Consider the following 18,585-nt stretch of genomic DNA (forward strand, 5'->3'; position numbering starts at 1 on the left):
TATCCCAGGATTTGTGGGGCTGCCAAGTGCTGCTGTGACAGATGCTGGGAGAGGCTCCTGGTGGTCCAGGTGCTGGAAACCAGAGCTGTCCTGCTGAGAAACTGCTAAAGCAAAGATTTCCTGCCTCTCCTCAGGGCCATTTGGCTGAAGGGAATTACTGGGGCCAGGGGGAGGGATGGAGTCCTGCAGGCTGACAGCAGCACGGGGAGGCAGGGACTGGTCCAGCCAGGAATATCTGCTCTGGGATGCTCAGGTGCTCTGGGATGGGGGGATGGATGCACAGGGAACCCTCTGAACTTCAATGGGATTAATTTTTTCCCAGCACTGGAGTGGCCAGGAAGGACAGCAGCTCTCAGGCCAGGACATTTCACCAACACTGAATGCAATGGCTTTTTCTGGTTGTTGTTGTTGTTGTTATTATTATTATTATTATTATTATTATTATTATTATTATTATTATTATTATTATTCAGAGATTCTTTGGAGTTTTGAATTTATCTTTTTGGGTGTTAACAGGAATCATGCAGTTTGCACTAAAATCTTCAAATATTCTTCAACAAGAAGCATCTCCTGCCTCTGCTGCCTCCTGAGTTGTTTTCCATGGACAGGAATCCATAGCAGTGTGTATGGAACAGAAAAATGTGTATCCAGCTAATGAGAGGTAAATGGCTCTTCTGAGTGAGCTAGCCCCACAAATTTCTACTTGTCTTATAATGTCTTCTTTTTTTATGTATTTTTTTTCATCTGGATACTCAGCTCTGCCCATCATCCTGCTCACCTTCAACATCTCTGAAATCCCCAACCTCTCCTCAACCCCTTCTCAGCACTTTGCAATGTCAGATGCTGCTTCCAGCTGCAGGAGAAATTACCTTTTGTGATTCTTTAAAGCAGAAGCTATTTAGAGCATTTACATCTGCAGGAAGAGGAGCTCCTGGAGGAGTCCAGCACCCAAGAGGTGCTGTTTTCACAGCCTGTCGGACTCCATCAAAGGCAGCATTGTGGAGCACTTAATGATTTGCCTTTTCATGTCAGATTTTAAATTCTTCTGTAGTGTCTTTATTATTCATACCAATCTGTCTTTTAGATCATCTTCCATAGACACTCCAGATTAAATTTTCTTCATTATCATTACAGAACTAGATGAATAAGTGGCACATCTGTTGCTGAAGTGTTTTATTATCTGTTCTGATGAGGGCTTGGATGAAAAGCCCGATGACAAACGTGTACAGGTTGATGCATAATCTGAAATTCATAACCAGTAGTGCTAACTTCATCTTTCTGATTTTATACAGGAGAGGTAATCATTAATTAATGATCTAGGCCAATTTGTCACCAGGGCCAGCTCGACCAAGGGACAAGACAGAAAACAAACCTGTGTGTGACACGGCACAGCTGAAGGCCCACACATTGTTCAACTCCTTCCCATTCCATCACTGCAAAGGGAAACTCTCTAAATATTTCATAAATACACCACTCCAGCCCTCCAAAACCAAATTGCACCAATAAATCTACTTAGCCAGAAGTTATTTCCTCCTTTCTTATGGCTCTCACAAAGGAGTTATCTGTCTCGGGGACCAAAAGGCTCCATCCCCACATCCATGTGGTGGTGATGGGTCCCAGGAACCCTCAGGAATATTGCCATGCCCCAGTCCCACCCAGGTGCTGGGAATACTGGAATAATACTGGAATAAAACCCCTGCCCTGCTTGGGTGCACTGGGCACTGCTTGATGGCCAAACTCTTTGAGGAGGCCCTTTATGGAGGATTAGATAAAAGAGAGGATCAGATCCCCGTAGGATCTTTGTGTTTTTATTCTGGGAATATGCCATGTGAGAGGTTTGGGTGTAAAATGTGAGCCCCAGCCAGGTGGAAGAGTCATATCCTCAGCTCCCAGTGACAGATCCCTGGAGCTGTCCCCATGCACAAGGTTGCCAGGAGGAATCAATGAAATTACAGCCTGGCACTCTGTGGTTGTTTATCTGCTATTATGGAAATAAGGAACCATCAAAACTGTTGGAAAAAACTCGAGGATTACAGGATGCACAGTTTGGGGAGATGACAGCAGCATTTAATCACCTTCTTCTGACAGGTTGGGGTTTAAAGAAAAACTAAAAAAAGCTTTAAAAAAAGCACTGGTGCTGCCTCCATCAGTGAGATGCAGGGAGTGGGGTCTGGCAGCTGCCAGCCCAGGGGAAACAGGGAATGGTGCAGAGAATCCCAGGAAAATCCCCAGGTAGCACAGGTGAGATAACAAATACAAGGATGCTCATTAGCAACAGGGCCTCTGCCAAGCCAAAGGGCCCAGCAGGTAAATAAGATTTAACTGAAGATGCATAAGGCAAGTTAATATCAGGTGGCATTTAAGGACCAGATAATTTCAGGCTCGGAGCTCTCTGCTGTTAATGAGGCTTTAAGGGCTTCATTCCAGGCTTGAGCCTGGATCTGGGAGGGAAGAGAGATGTCCAGGCTCCAGGCTCAGGCCTGAGGAATCTCTCAATTAAAACGTGCTCATATTTTTAATTAAATAATATTCACTGATTAACGACACTTTCAGAAGCAGAGCAGGAAAAGCAGTTTGCCCCAGGACTGTTCTCACACCTCAATGCTGACTACATCTTTTTGAGATGCTTTGCTTCCCTTGTGTCCCAGCTTTTACAGCTTTCCTATGTGAAGACTTGACAGGGCTTTCATGGAGAGGTGTGATTGAAGCCTAAATTGCCATTGTAGAAATGTTAACTATTTTTTTTTATATATAATTTGTGTCCAGCCTGGGTTTAGACTTTGTTTCTGTCATCTGTCATACTGCACTGAGCAATTCCATGTACTTCTGCAGACAGTATCAGTCACCTCTGCTCCTGACAAGCCCTGAGGAAAAGAACATTTCTCTATCAGAACAGGCTAAAAAAAAAATTTCTAGAAATGACGTTTTCTAGAGACAGCATGATCTGGTTGGAAAATAGCAGGAGCTTGATGCTTCCCCTCGAAAATCCTGTGCCGTCTCCTTTTATAGTTGCTGTCATCACAGCATCCACACATCTCACTCCTCTTATTTTAGGAGATCCTTTTTATATTTTTTTCACGTCAGTCCCATAGAGGGAGGATTCCAAATGGGGGGAATTTTCCAGGCTCCATCCCACTGGTGTAAACCCTCCTTGGGTTTGGTCCATCTTTCCCCGCATCCCCAAGCTCAGACCCAGAATTCCCCCAAGAACTTCCCAGAACTTTATACTCCTCAGTTTGACACCACATACATTCAGCTATAACAGTAAAATCACTGGGACCATTAAAGTAGATTATGCACTAATATTTATGCTAATATTCCTTTGGTGAAACTATAAAAACCTCATGAAGATTTAGTACATGACTATTACGGGGGGAGAAATATGTGGAAAATGAAAATGAAGATCATTAACTTTAAGGAGTTAGGGGAGGGTTTTTTCCTACCACTGAAATACATGATTTGGGATGCCTTTGCAGGTTTCACTCGGAGGAAATGATCAGTCCTAACAGAGCTAAAATACAGCTGCAGGAGGAAAATCTGGTTCTGCCTGGAGAAATGATTGCTGGGAAGCAGAGCTCCTCGGTTTCATCCTCTTGGAAAGAACTTAAAGACTGTATTAGGGCACTTACAAAAAGCAGAACATTTGTATTCCTACCAGGTAGGCCTGAAGAGAATATCCATTTTTTTTTTTTTCCTGTTTCAGGGCATAGAAGAGGAAATCACAAAGGGGTTTGGCTGCTGCCTTTGTCCCAGCTCTGCCTGGAGGACCAGGAGGGGTTTTTACCCCCTGAGCCCCAGCAGTTTGGGTTTTTTTTTTGCCATGATGGGTGTTAAGTGATGGGATATTGGCCAAAGAGACCTCCCAAAGGAGCAGAGGGGGTTTCACCCTTCGAGGGTGGGTTCAGCACCCAGGGATTTCCCTCTGGATGTGTCCCTGGCAGGTGCCAGGAGGGGGGGACCTGTCCCCACCCCGGGTCTCTGCAGCACAGGACAAGGACTCACAGTGGTACCTGGTGGTACCCAGGAGTCTGGGGGCAGGGAATGTTCCCACTTGTGTCTTCTTGCTGGGGAGGGGAATTGTCCAGCTGCAATCAGGTCCTGGCCCTGCATCCATACCTGGGTTTCTTTCTTCTCTGCAGAGCTGGGCAGATGAAGATGTTTGTGGGGTGGAGGGGGCAGGAGCAGAGGGAAAGGGGAGGGGGATGAGTCCTGCCCTGGGTGCTCACCCCAGACCTGAAGGGAGGGACGTGGGTGATTAAAAATACATGAAGCAAGGAGGGAAAATCCTCTCTTTTGTGGTGGCTGAAAGCTTCAAAAATGCATGAAGAGGGTGGTGAAGCCTGCTCTGATTTCTGTAGGTAATTACATCACCAGGTTTGTGGGCAGGGCTCAGCTGTACTGTAGTGACATGCTCAGGGTTTTCTGACTTTGTTTTCTTCCTCCAGCTTGGGGACACCAGTGACAACTGGAGGATAACCTCAGAGGGGCTGGGGCAAGAGGAAAAATGAGGTTTCCTGCTCTTGCTCATATGCTGTGAGCACCTCTGACACCAATTTGTGTCCATCCCCCCGAGGGGTGCAACACAGGCAAAATTCTGTGGTTGTTCCCAATGAGAGGGAGAAGGTCTGACAGCAAAGGAAAGAAGGGGGTGAGAGATAATGGTCCTAATGAATAATTAGAAATAGATCAAGACCAGTTCTTTAGGGTTAATGGTGAAAAGCTCATAGCTACAGGAGTAGCACCATTTATTTTAGCACTGGTAATATCATTAAACTGCACACCATTCTATTAAAATTACACATATTAGATGTCTTTATTGGATTTTAAAAAATAATTAGAGTAGTATAATAACAACTTGAAGTAGCAGAGATAAGGTCAGGGGGGAAGCAGAAATGACACTTTCCATGTGTGTCTGGCAGTGCCTCTGCTCTTTCAGATGGGGCTGTGCCCATTTATCTTTGGGTTATAAATAAAAAAAGAAGGAAACTGTGGATTTATCTTGGGAGGCACAGCCAAGGCCATCCCTGGTGCCACCAGTACGTTCATCCTGGGGGTCCCTTACCTCCTCATCCCCCCCAGAGAGGGGACAAGAGGGAACAAGGCTCCAGCCCAGCCTCTTAGGGTCGATTTTACCAGCACCTGATGCTCCCACCCCAAGGAGATGACAGCAGCTGCAGAAATATCCTCATATCCTCATCCCCTGTGCTGAAATCTCCAGGCTTTGACATGCAGTGAATAATTGGTGTCATTCTGCAGCTGGCAGAGCTCAGGGGACACCTCCCGGGTGCTTCCAGGGGTTTATCCCAAGCAGCTCCCAGCTCCATTTCACAGGTAACTGGGCATTCACAGGGATCACAGGTTTTGGCCTCCAGAGCTGAATCTCGAAACTGGGGAAGGTTTTGCTTCAGTAAAGGCCAAATAAAATCTGATCCAGGGTTTCAGATCTGGCAGCCTGGCACAGCACTGCCTGGGAACTGGAGGAGATGGGTTCAGTGCCTCTTGGCTACGATTTGCAGGGAGCTCTGGGGCAAAATAACCCTAATAGCTGCACCCCTCCTCCCCCCCCCATCAAATGGGCATAATAATAAAAATACACCTGGAAAGATGTAAAATTTATGCCAGGGAGAAGGTGTTTATAGTATTAATGCTTTTAGTGATTTTTAACGAGTCTCTGATGAATCTGTTTTTCTCAAGCTTTTCTTGGGGAGGAGGCTCATTTACATGCAGTTAAATTGCCTGGAGTTTTGTTTGTCTTGCTGTGCTTTAAGAACCCTGAGCGTTTCAGGATAATTTTTCAGTGGTAATTTTGTCATCTCAGCCCTTGCCTCGTGACTCAGTGTTGCCCCAGCACTCCCAGTACAGAGCAGGATGTGCTCAGATGGGAGCAGCCCCACTACCCCCCCTCCCCCACCCCAGAGCTCATTAGGCCTTTGCTCATTAATTTAAAGGGGTGGTGGAGATGGATTTTATGGGGATGTCACCCACCAGCTGCCCACGCTGCACTCATCAGGGTGAGGAGTTTGCATGGGTTTGTGTTGGAATTCTTGGGGTTTGGATGGAGAAGGAAAAGTGACTTTGGTGTCTGGGGAAAGCCCTGAGCTGAGCAACATTGGGATGGGGTTAGGGGGGCTCTGGATGCCCCGAGGCAATGGGTATGTGGTCAGGGGGTTAGGGACATTTGCTCAGCAAATAGCTTGGAAAAAGATCCCCTCCCAAAACCCCCATCTCAGCAGCTCTGAGCCCCAACAACCCCTGAGCTGTGCCCAGGGGAGATGTGACAATGAACCCACAGGTGACAATAAACCCAAACCAGAGGGGATGGGGAAGCCTCCCCAGCACCCACGGGCTCTGGGATGTGCCAAGGAGGAGCACAAGCAGGGAGAGGACAAGGGAAATGGGTTAAAACTTGGAGAGGGGAGATTGAGGTTGGGTATTAGGAAGAAATTCTTTAATTTGAGGGTGCTGAGCCCCTGGTTGCCCAAGGAAGCTGTGGCTGCCCCATCCCTGGCAGTGTTGAAGTTGGATGGGGCTTGGAGCATCCTGGGAGGGGTCCCCTGAGGACTGGGTGGTCCTGAAGGTCCCTTCCAACCCAACCATTCCATGGTTCTGTGGTTCCAAAGGATGGCATGGCCATGGGGGAGACCTCAGCTGGCTGCCCCTCCATGTCCCAACCCTTCCCTCTCCATCCTTCCCCTCCTGCTTTCTCCCCTTGTGACTCAGGCACTGGCTCTGACCAAGCTCCCCCCTCACAATGAAATCCCTGGAATTCCAGAGGAGAAGAGTATTCCAAAGTGTCCTCAGCATTCCCCTGGCAGATGGTGACTCCTGGTGCGAGGATGGCTTTTCCAGCAGCACTGGAAACCTCAGCTCAGGACAGGGAGGCAGAAGGACCCCAACTGCTGCTCTGACCCAACCCAGAACCAAAAAACCCCAAACCTTCAAGGAAAAAAACATCCCCATCCTGCAGGGAAGAGGTGAACAGGAACCCCTGCATCTCCCTGGCTGTGGGTTTAATGTGTGCATATAAATCTATGACAGCTGAAGGGTACCAACTTATTTATTCTTGTCTGTGCTCTTACAGCGTTTATGCACTGAGTTATTTGGATGGCAAGACACAAATTAGGTGCAGTTTTCAGCCCCCCCAGAGCTGGCCTTGTCCCCAGTGCTGTGGCCAAGCCCTGACCTGCAGGCAGGAGCCAGGGGGGAGGAGTGGATCCCCCCCATTTTCCATCAGCCTGAACCAGAGGGCATCTCCCCCACCAGCTCCCCAGGGATGCTGGAGCAGAAGGCAAGAGCAACAGGGCCATTCACCACCCCCCAGCCTCCAGAAATAGACATTTTTTAGCACTTGGCCCACAGCTACCTGGCAGCTGCCATGGCATCACTGGCTCTGCACAGGTCACAGCTTTCTCTTGTTTGGGTTTTGGATTTTTTTGTTTTTTTTTTTCCAACCTGTCTCTCGTGGTGTTATCTGTACCAGGGAAATACAGCAGGCTAAAAGCTACAGGGGTTTTTTTGTTTTTTTCTTTTTTTTTTCCTTTTTTTTTTTTTTTTACATACCACAGTAGAAACAGTTACCAAGTTATATTTGTCAGAGTCACAGTAGTTTATGCATATTTGCTATTCACAGACTGCAGTATATTGCCAATAACCTCACTGGTGGGGACTGACAACACGGAGTTACATGCATTCATGTGAGACCATAACCAATGATGTCTATACTGTATTAAGCACATTCATTATTTTTTTTTTTTTTTTTTAAAACACCTTCCAGCAAAATCGATTCCTTTAACTTTGTAGTTAAAACTTTTTTTTTTTTTCTTTTTTTTCTCCACAATTACTCACAAAATAACCTGTAAACAGTTTGACATTACACTTATGTACAAGTGAACCACGTTGGAAAGTAGAGAGGTAATTCAGTGGGTGCCACTTAATCTACATCAATGTGCAACAGACTGACTCAGCCTCAGCAAAGTCATTAATTAAGTGCTTGTATGAGGTCCGAAAATGTTCCACGGGCCAGACCCCAAAGGGGTCATCACCAACCCCCCCTCCAACCCCTCTCTTGGCTGGGAAACCCTCACCCTGGCAGCTCCTCCACTGCTCAGCTGGGCTCCTGCAGTCCCTGTCCCCCCCCTCGGGGCTGTCAGGGATGGGCAGGGGTCTCAGGGGGTGTCGTCCCCCCCCCTGGTGTCTCCTTCTGAACCCCCTGGGCCTCTGCTTCACCTCGGTTAAGTTCTGTCTGTTTAACTCTGAACTCTGCTTTCTCCTGCTTGCTTTCTCTTTGCTATAGTAGTTTAAAATCTGTAATATCGTACTTATAAACTGATTTATTATTTTTTTTTTTTTTTTTAGCTAAGTGATATCGATGCCAAGAAAAATAAAGGATGTCTTTTTATAATATAAATAATTTAAAAGTGCTTCTTTTTTTTTTTTTTTTTTGGTTTTTTGGATTTTTTTTTTTTTTTTTTTTGTTCTTTTTTACTATTAATCTACAAAACCCCGCTGGGGCATAAACTATCCATAAGATTGGACAATAATTATTTTGTACCATGATACACATGGGGCCTTATGCATAAAGTACTCTGAAAGTCAAGTCTGGGAGCACACTCACAACGCTGGGAAGGGTTCAGGGCAGGGGCAGGGGGCTGGAAAAGCTCCTCCAGGCTTTCTCCAGGCTTTCTGAGCTGTGGCTGAAGGTCCTGGGTACGTGATAGAAACCAATAGGAACCAACCTTGTCCTCCCCTTCAGCTTGGCTGACAAACCTGACAAATGGCCTCACAAAATGAGGATTAAAAAAACAAGCAAAACGTGTCCCCCAGAGTGCTGGGAAGCAGCTAAATGCCAAGAGTGGATAATCTCAGGGGGGAAAAAAAAAAAAACATAAACCCCCAAATAAATCAGTTTTGTCCCTGTGGATCTCTGCAAAATTCCTGTGCTCTCCCTTTGGCTCCCCCTGAGCCTTTGGGTCCTGTCTGAAGGAGTTTGGGCACAGAAAGAAAATCCTTGGAAAAACGTCAGGGAAGGCAGAAGCAGTAGCCCAGGGCCAGTAAATACCCAGCCCCACAGAGCCAGAGCTGCAGGGGGGATGAGCAATGGGAATTCATCCCATTTTCATGGCTTTCTCTCACCCTCAGGGACACAGGTTTCCCCTTTTCCTCAGGAAAAATGCCCCAGGAGAGCCTTGGCCCCACAGAAGTCAGTGGGAGGTTTCAAACCAGTTTCAGCAGAGCTCGTGTTTGGTCTCTGTTGTGGGAGGAAAGTAGCTCAAAGCCCAGTTTGCTCCCCAAAAAGAACGAAGCATTCTGTCACTGCCCTTCCACTCTGGTTTGGTACCAAGAAGGGACCAAAAATCTCCCAGGGACAGACACGGGGTTGGTTTTTTTTGTTTTGTTTTGTTTTCCCTGAAGCAAAGCAGAACTGAGCTGAAGCTGAGCACAGCTCCCAGGCCAGGCACCCCCTGGGCAGGGCTGGAATTCCCATTCCCTTTCCCCCCTCTCCCTCCTTCCCCACATTTCCCAGCAGGTGAGCAGGGGCTGCAGGGTTTGGGGGGCTCCTGGCAGGCAGAGCCCCCAGCCCCATCCCACCCCACAGCCCCCACCCAGCTTTGCCTGGGAGGACTCAACTTGGAGACCTTTGTTTCTGCCACACTGGAGAGAAAAATAACCATTTCCTTGGAAAACTGGAGACATGAAGGCCACATAAATCAAGCCCACTCGGGCGTGTTTCGTTTGGTCTCATTTTCCTACAGTTATTAATCACCCTGCAATCCTCAGCATCACAAACCCCCCCCCCCCCCATCCCCAGCACCTCTGTCACACCCATTGTGTAGCCCAAATATTTCTGAGATTCAAAAGAAACAGAGAATGATCCAGAGGTGGGGAAAAGACAGGATTTTTCCAGGCTGCTGCCAAGAAAAAGGGGAGACCCCCTCCCCCCCCCCCCCCCCCAGCCCTGCACTCTGCTGGGAACCCCAAGGCACAGCCAGAGCTGCTCCCCAGTTTTCTTTGCCTGGTGCCAGAGCAAAGGGGCCAAAAGACAGGAAAAGTTGAGCAGAAAAATAAATAAATAAAATAAAATAAAACAAGATAAAATAATAAAAAAAATAATAAAAAATAAAATAAAATAAAAGTTATTACAATTATTATAATTAATGATAATGATAAATAATAATAGCAAAATAGTAATAGTAAAATAATAATAGTATAATAACCATAGAAGAAAACCTAACTAGCAAAAAAAAAAATTAACTGAACACCTGCACAAGATCTGCAGCTGAGGGCTGGGTCCTGCAGACCTCTGTGTTCTTCTGGCAGATCAAGATGTCCCAGAAAGGAAGAATCAGATGTCACTGGCACACACTTGACACCACCTGCCAGCAGCCTCTGCAGTTCAAGAGGGGGAAGCTCTGGGTGTGAAATGGGTGAAAAAAATCAGGATTTGTGTTCCAGGCTGGAGCAGGACGCTTCCCTCCTCCAGCAACCCCCTGGATCCATCCCGGGAGGTGGGGAATTTGGGATCTCTGCTCCTCTGTGCCAGACAGACCCCAGCATCCCCCTGCCCTGCCAAAAATCAGCATCCTGAAACCCACAGGGACCCTGGGAGGACGCAGAGGGAACAAAATCACCCAAAACAAGTGGAATGTTTTCCTGATGGCAGCAAATCCCCCCCCCGGGAGCTGTTCCCTGCTCCCCACTGCAACCCATTGACCCATCCTGGGGAAAAGAAAGGAGGCAGTGAGAGGAGTTTGCTGCTGTTCAGCCCTCAGAGACCTGAAGGAGAAATGGAATCCACATCCACAGACGGCTAAAAAAATGCTCTTCTCTGAGAAAGTGCAGTTATAAGGAGAGACAGAAAATCTTTAAGCAATATATATTGATATATATATACATATATATATATACACAGAGATATATATATATACAGATATATATATGCACATATATATATACATATACACATGCTTAAGGTAAACTATCCCGGGCTCTTGGAGCTGTGCATGTCCCCTGGACATCTGATGATCAAATAAATCCCCAGGACACCCGGCGTGCCCCCAAAAACCAAGGACAGGGTGTGCAGCCCCCAGCCTGCTTCCCCCCTTCCCCCGGGCAGCTCTGCTGTGGGCACAGTTCTGCCCTTAAGGTTTTCAGCTTCTGTAAGACTCAGAGTTTCCTAGGAAAAGCATTTGTCATTGTGCTTCCACGGCTGGAAAAAAATCTCCTTGCCCTACGACTATAAACGTTAAGGTGAAATAGGCAAAATAGGCAGTACTATAGAGATGGATATTTTTTTTTTCTTTTTTTTTTTCTTTTTTTTTTTCTTTTTTCGTGACCTAACAAATCATTATTACCGGGAATTATTCCTGTATCACTTAGAATCTTGCCCTAAGGGTGACGAGGTGATGTCCCTTCCCCTTCCCCCCCCCCTCCTCCTCCTCATCCTAGAGGTGGTACTTCCTCAGCAGTTCGGATTGCCAGGGATGTTTCCTTTCGGGAAACCTGTCGGGGATTTTGATTTTGAGGAAATCCTGGATGCATTTCTCTAGCTCCTCCTCGATGGAGAGCTTCTCCTTCACCGCCTTCTTCTTGCCGGAGTTGGACTCCCGGGAGCCGGAGGTGAGAGTCCGGAGCAGATCGCTCTTCCTGCGGATCTCGGATTGCTGCAGCATCGGAACCGGCCCCTTCTTGGCGGGCCGGTCCAGAGTCTGGATGTGTGTCTGGCGGGTGACGGGGCCGCAGATGACAGTCTCCTGGGGGGAGCTGGCCTCGGACTGGCTGTCACAGCTGGAGCTGGAGAGCTCGTTGCAGGAGGTGCCGCTCTCCCCCTCCTTCTCCCCTTTGCCGTCCTTGCAGCAGCAGTCGCAGTGCGAGGAGGACCAGCGGGAGGGCTCCCCTGAAAGAGGGACAGACAGGCACCCGGGTTACCCCCTGCAGGCGGCCCCATCACCCCCCGAACAGCCTTTGAGAGGCTAATGAGGAGATGAGGATTTCAGAGAATGAAGCACAGAATCTTTCAGGTTGAAAAAGACCCCTGGGGTTGTCCAGTCCAACCATCACATCCCTAAGATCCCCAAACAGCCTTTGAGAGGTTAATTAGGAGGTGGGAGGTGAGGATTTCAGGGAATGAAGCACAGAATCTCAGGTTTACCCCTTGGGATCGTCCAGTCCAAACATCACATCCCTAACATCCCCAGATGTGCCTTTGAGAAGTTAATTAGGATCCAGGAGATGTGGATTTCACCTCAGGAATCACAGAATCAGGAAAAAAGACCCTTGGGATCACCCAGTCCAACCACCACATCCCCAACATCCCCAAATGTGCCTTTGAGAAGTTAACTAGGATCCAGGATTCATTCACCCAATAAAGCACAGAATCTCAGGTTGGAAAAAACCTCGGGGGTTGTCCAGTCCAACCATCACATCCCCAACATCCCTAAACATGCCTTTGAAAAGTTAATTAAGACCCAGGATTCATTCACCTAATGAAGCACAGAATATCAGGATGGAAAAGACCCTTGGGATCATCCAGTCCAACCACCACATCCCTAACATCCCTAAACAAGCCCTTGAGAAGTTAATTAGGACCCAGAAGATGCAGATTTCACCTCAGGAATCTCAGAATCAGGAAAAGACCCTTGGCATCACCCAGTCCAAACATCATCCCTAAAATGTCCTTTCAGGGAGTTCTAGAGAGGGATGAAGTCTCCTCTCGGCCTCCTCTTCCTCAAACCCAACATTCCCAGCTCCTTTCTCCATAAGATTTATTCTCCAAGCCCTTCACCAACTCCACTGCCCTCCTCTGCACTCCCTCCAGCCCCTCCAAATCTCTTTGCCCAAACCTCAATAAATATGAGAGGTGATAAGGTGAAGATTCACCCACCAGGAGCCAGGAGGCAGAAATTCATGGAATCCTTGGATCACCATGGTTGGAAAGGACCTTGAAGATCATCAACTCCACCTGCCAGTCCCACACCACCTTAACCACGAAATCATCCCCCAAAGTGCCACATCCACCTGGGTTTGGGACAGCTCCAGGGATGGAGACTCCACAACCTCCCCGGGCAACCCCTCCCAGTGCTTCACCACTCTTCTGGTGGGAAATATTTTCCCAGTCTGGGCAGTTCATGGATTCCTGGGGCAGAACAGCAAAACAGTGGGTGAGAGCCAAGCACTGGGAAGTGCTGGGGGGTTGGAGAGGCTGGGATGGAGCTCAGAGACCACCGAAACCAGGGAGGTGATGCAGTGGCATCAACCCCAGCAGCACCCACAGCTGAGCCAGGATGGGTGCTGAGCCCTGAGAGCAGCCAGCACCCCAGTGCCAAGCTGAACATCATCCTGGTTTAACCACATAATTCATTAATTAATGTCTAAATGCTTTGAGATTCCGGGATAAAAGGGGCTAATTAATTCTGCCCTGGCTCTCCTGCTTTTCTCCCTGATCTCAGCACATTTCTCTCCCAGTGCCCTAATTATAATCATTATTACCAGAAGCATCTGAAGCAGCAGCAGAGCCTCAGATGTATAATTGACACACAAACCATCAGTCCCCACCCCTCCCCCTTTCACAACAAACACCCTGCAAGCAGGGAACAGGAATTCCCGGGGCAGAGGGAAGGAGAGAGAAGTTCTGACACTGAATTACATCAGACCCTACCCCAATCCATCCCTCAGCCTCAGCCTTTGGGGTTTGCAGTGCTCAGCATGGGATGAAGACCCCAAAGGGGACAGGGCTGGCTCTGAGGGGCACCTCACCCCCCCCACCCTGTTCCCCCCCACACTTTGAGGTCTTCAAACCCCCCCAGACCCCACTGCTGCAGCAGGCTGGGCCTTTGGGCAGTAGGATTTTGCACAGGGTCACCCAGAAAAAAAAAAAAAAAAAAAAAAGCAGACAGAAAATGCAATACCATCCAAACCTCAATGCTCTCCAGAAGTCCCTCCCTGCTTTACCCTCTGGATGCCCCCAGCTCTGGGACCAGCACCGGGTTCAGCCCCCACCTGTCCCAGGTGATCCCCCCCGCCCCCAGGTATTGCAAATTATCAAAAAGGAAACAAATGACCCTCCTTGCAGCCTGAGCCCACCTGGGAACACAGAGGGAGCAGCACCAAGTGTGAAACCTCTGGCAGATCCCAGGAGGAAGGGGTGAGCCCTTCCCAGGCAATTTCCCCTGATAAATGCTGCTGCCTTGGCACAGAAATGTTCTAAAAGCTTGTGGTGATTCTGATGACGTTTGCACTGGGAAAGCTTCAATTCCTCTCTGCATTTCAGCACCCAGATCACTGCCTGAGATCCTGCTACTCACATCACACTGCACAGAGTTAATTGTCTGCTACAACATTTCAGACTTAACAAAAACACAACACTGTGATCTTCTAGAATGGGCGTTAAAAATCCCAGTTCTAAAAGAAATTTCAAAATTAGTGTTTTTTTAAAACTTCTGAATTTGGAACAAAAGTAAATGCTGGTGTGTGAGAACAGGCAGTGGGGTGGAGCTGGTTCTCTTGGGCAGCTTCTACAGGCAGAGAGTTCATTGCTCTCAGAATTATATTCCTTTTACTCAGCTTCCCTACTTCTCACAGACCTCCTTCCTGACATCTGGGGGGTTTTGTGGATGGCTTGGTTGTTTTTTCTTACAGGCCTTTTTTTTTTTTTTTTTTTTTTTGGTGGCTTGTTTTTTGCTTTATTCCCAGGGAAAGAGGGATGGCTGAGCCTGTTCTACAAAGTAATGAATGGCAGGTTTGTTGCCACAGCTATGGTGATAACAAAGAATTAATACTGAAGAAGCACAACTCAGTTCTCTTGCACAGAAAAGCACAAAGCACAAATTCCTGGTGAGGTTCTCAGGTATTTTCAGCACCCAGACCCAACCTCCCAGCCTAGGACCATCCCACTGGAGCCCCTTTCCTGCTCCATTCCTCTCAATCCACCCTTCCCCATTTGTGCTTTCCTTTTGCCCTTTATTCTCCTGCCTGCACCTCCTACTTTGGGGTTTTGCTGTTGCTTTGGGGGTTTTTATTTCTATTTCTCATCCCTTTTCTTCTTCCTCCTCCCCCTCCCAGGAGCTCTTGGGTTTTGCTGTCTCAGCTGCTTTGTTCACTTCTTTCTCAGTTTAACCCTGCATTCTACTAGTTATGAATACAAAGATATTACAAGTTTTAATTCTACATAAAGTAAACTCACACAAACAGCTTGGCCTGCTCTCCTCTCCTTACAGGAGTTAACCCTGTCAGGATCTTTCTCTTTTTCCCTTCCACCCTTCATCCCTTCTGCTGGAGCTGATGCCCATTAAAACAGGGATTTCCAACAGTTCCCCATGTGCCAGGACCCAGGCAGGTGGGACAGGGTCCCCTCCCCTCCCCATCCCACCCATCTCCATCCCCCTAAGCTCCCCCCACCCAAACGCTCCTGGGCCCCCTCCCCACTCACCTTTGTTTCCTACCCCTGTGAAGCCAAGTGTTCTCCTTTCAACACTGAAAAAAATGGGGTGTTGAAGCCTTTAAAAACATCACACATTGCTCCTGTGGTAAATAACAAATGGTTTGCCTGCAGGCCTGGGGATGAGGTACCAGTGGCCAGGTGACAATTTGATTTACATCACTCACTGTGCCTCGAACAGGTTCTGCATCCCTGCATGAATTAGAGGTGTTGTGATTGATGAGAGACCCGGGCCTAATTGGTGTTTTAATAAATACATTCTGACTCAGTAATCGAGCCAGATTTATCAGCAGAAAATGCCCCTGTCTAAATAAAATTACCAAGGTAAAGCTTAGGAACAGTGACAAATGCTGGGTGGGTAATTGGCTCTGGGCTGATGCTGGCAGCAGGAGGGGGGTGCTGCAGGTTTATTTGCATTTAGGATCAAGCATCTTCAGTAAAATTTCAGCAGGCAAATAAAACCAGGGAAGGACTTGACAGCAACGTTATTGGTTTGAACTCTCCCATATGCTCCCAGACAGCATCGAGGGGGGAGGGAGAGAAGCAGCAGAGCCAGCCAGGCACAGCCAGAAGGCTCAGCCAATATTTTCACCCTTCTGCTTGGTGGCTGGGACTTGAGCCACTCTCCAGGACTCCTGGTTCTTTCTAATTCTACTAATCAGAGTTTGCTATTTGAAAATTTTTCCATTTAAATGTTCTGGACTTGCCAACCCAGTGCAAAAACCTGAAGTGTTCACCCCTGGTGTCTCTGCCAGGGGAGAGATCTCCAGTGGGTTTCAGCTCCATCCCTGGCCAGCTCAGACACCCACACCAGGGGTATTTTGTCACCTTATCAGCACCCCTGGGATCTTCCCTAAACCACTCAGTTCTAGAAATGAACTTCTCTAAGTGCACCAAATTTGTTTGAAAATAAAGAAGAGTCGCCCAAATGGCACAGAAAATACAAGACTTGGTGTTAAAATACCAGGAGGCACATCAAGTGACCCCAAATATTTCTATCCAGAGATTTCTCGGGGTAACATGTGATGAAATGAAAATCCTGAGTGGACAGAGAGGCTCCAAATGTTGAGCAGCAGCACTGTGAAAACCAAAGGGTTGGGAGAAGTTGCTCAGCAGTGGGTGAACCCTTGTCAGAGGGTTCTGGGAGCTGGGATGAGCCCTGAGCCACACAGCCCCCTCCTTCCACCCCAAGATCAAACCTGGAAAGTTTTAATTAGTGCTGATTATGTTCTCTTCACTTCCATCTGCTTTTAAGCCTCCTCATCAGCCTGACCCAGCTGCCTGCTGACCCAAACCCTTCCCTGGGAGCCCCACTCATCCTCTACAACAAACCCTTTGCCCCCCTAGACCCTGGCAGAGCAGAACCCATTCAGTGCTCCCCTGTATTTCCCAGTCCCAGTTCAGCCAGCACTGCCTTGCTGGAGGGGTCCCGGAGCAGCAGGAATTCCAGGAGGATTCCAGGGATTGCCTGGTGCTCCCCTTTCCATGTTCTGGGATCAGAAACAAGATTTGGGTATCAGTGGCACTGGAGTGGGTCTTGCTCTGGGGAAGGGACACAGAGGCAGAAACCTCTGCTGCCAAGTGTTTGCTTTTCCTCTCCTGATGCCAAAGATGTCAAGTTCACTGAAGTCTGATGCCAGAGGAGTATTTACTACCAACAACTTCCTTCTCAAGTCCAGCCTGGCCCCCTCAAATCGAGGACTTTTCTGTATTTTTTCTCGATTACTATTGATTCATTAACACCTTATCCTAACACAACCTTTCCCCTCACCTCCTGCTGCTCCAGGCTTTTGATTTCTTGAGCATAAATGAAGTTGGACTGAACTGAGGCAGCCTGGGTTACAGGGTGAGGGCTTCCCCTGCTCCTCTGATCGATGGCAAGAGCCAAATCCTGCTCCATGGGAGCCCTGGCAGGAGATGAATTGGAGCAGCCAGAGCCCAGGGCAGGAGCAGGGACAGGTTGTGTATTCCTGGTGTTTATAGGGAAAGGGATTCCCACCCCCATTCATTAAAACAGGAGGTAAAACCAACCAGAAGACTCCGTGCCTCTCTCTGGAGGCACAGAGAAAGTTGGATACATGGCTGTAAAAAAAGCCCAGAATTCTGATTCAAGGCTCAGCCCTTTTCTGTTCCAGCAGAGCCAGAGCTGCTGGATTCCTCCTGCTTCCTGAGGAGATCCACTACAAACTGCTGAGAGATGTTGTGGTGATCCTGGGGACACCATCCCTGAATCTCTGAAAATTAGAGCACATGAACTCCAAAATGCTCCGGAGACATGGAGATACCATGTCAGCCTGTGCTGTTCCAATTAATTGCAATCAATTGATAATTGAGAGCTATTTTAAGGCTTTTCATTACTCTGAACACAACGTAGAATAAGTTGTGAGTTCCCCTTTACCCCCACCACAAACGACAAAGAAATCTCAGGAAGAAGAATCTAAAAGAAAAAAAAAAGAATAACAGGAGACAGACTCCTGATTGCCTTCTCTGGCAGGTAAGAGAAAATTAGGAGATAGATAGATATAGATAGATAGATATAGAGATAGATAGATAGATAGATAGATAGATAGATAGATAGATAGATAGATAGATAGATAGATAGGAAACAAGGACTTATACAGGAAATCTCAGTCACTTGCTGAGGTTTCATCTCTAAATCTTTGCAAACTGGGAGCCCTGGTGCTCCTGAGCAAACCTTTGCTCCCTCCTTGGGTTCCCAGCCAGCACAAATCTCTCCTTTGCTGAACCTGATGCCTTCAAAGCCTTTTGCACCTCAGCTCCAAGGAATAGCAGGGAGAGAGTCCCAGGCAAGGGCAGAGTGGGCTCTGCTTGATCTGCTACAGCCCCAGAGGCTCTGGGGAGAAACTGGAAAAATTGGGTTTAAAGGCAGAAAAAAGAAAAGCTCGAATTATACCTGAATTTATATCCTTGGCTGGATGCTTCCTGCTAAAGCTGGGAGGGGGCAGCAGGGCCAAGAGGGATGGGAGGCAAGGGGCATCCTGAGCCAGCCCAGAGACAGCAGCTCTGTCCCTCAGCATCCCCAGGCCCAGCCTGACAAACCAGTCCAGGATGTCAAGGAGAAAAATCCCCAGGCAAAGTGATAACTAATTCTTAAACGAGGAGGTTCTGCTGGTTTCAACCAACCCCTAAGA

The 18,585-nt window shown here is 47.8% G+C and overlaps 1 protein-coding gene and 1 long non-coding RNA gene across 2 annotated transcripts in view; one reads left to right on the top strand and one right to left on the bottom strand.

Annotated features, from left to right (window-relative positions):
• Window positions 1-570: 570 nt before the first annotated feature.
• Window positions 571-4,523, top strand: LOC139803211 (uncharacterized). Its single transcript, XR_011728943.1, has 3 exons — window positions 571-661; window positions 3,477-3,658; window positions 4,446-4,523. It is a non-coding gene; the product is annotated as an uncharacterized lncRNA (long non-coding RNA).
• Window positions 4,524-7,039: 2,516 nt separating this feature from the next.
• KCTD16 (potassium channel tetramerization domain containing 16) overlaps window positions 7,040-18,585 on the bottom strand; it is a 40,198-nt gene continuing 28,652 nt past the window's right edge. The window contains exon 3 of the mRNA XM_071758793.1: window positions 7,040-11,893. Within this exon, the coding sequence (XP_071614894.1) occupies window positions 11,442-11,893 (452 nt within the window). The 3' untranslated portion in view covers window positions 7,040-11,441. The remainder of the gene's footprint in view (window positions 11,894-18,585) is intronic.

Source organism: Heliangelus exortis, chromosome 15 (assembly GCF_036169615.1).
Source record: "Heliangelus exortis chromosome 15, bHelExo1.hap1, whole genome shotgun sequence".
NCBI classification, from domain to species: domain Eukaryota; kingdom Metazoa; phylum Chordata; class Aves; order Apodiformes; family Trochilidae; genus Heliangelus; species Heliangelus exortis.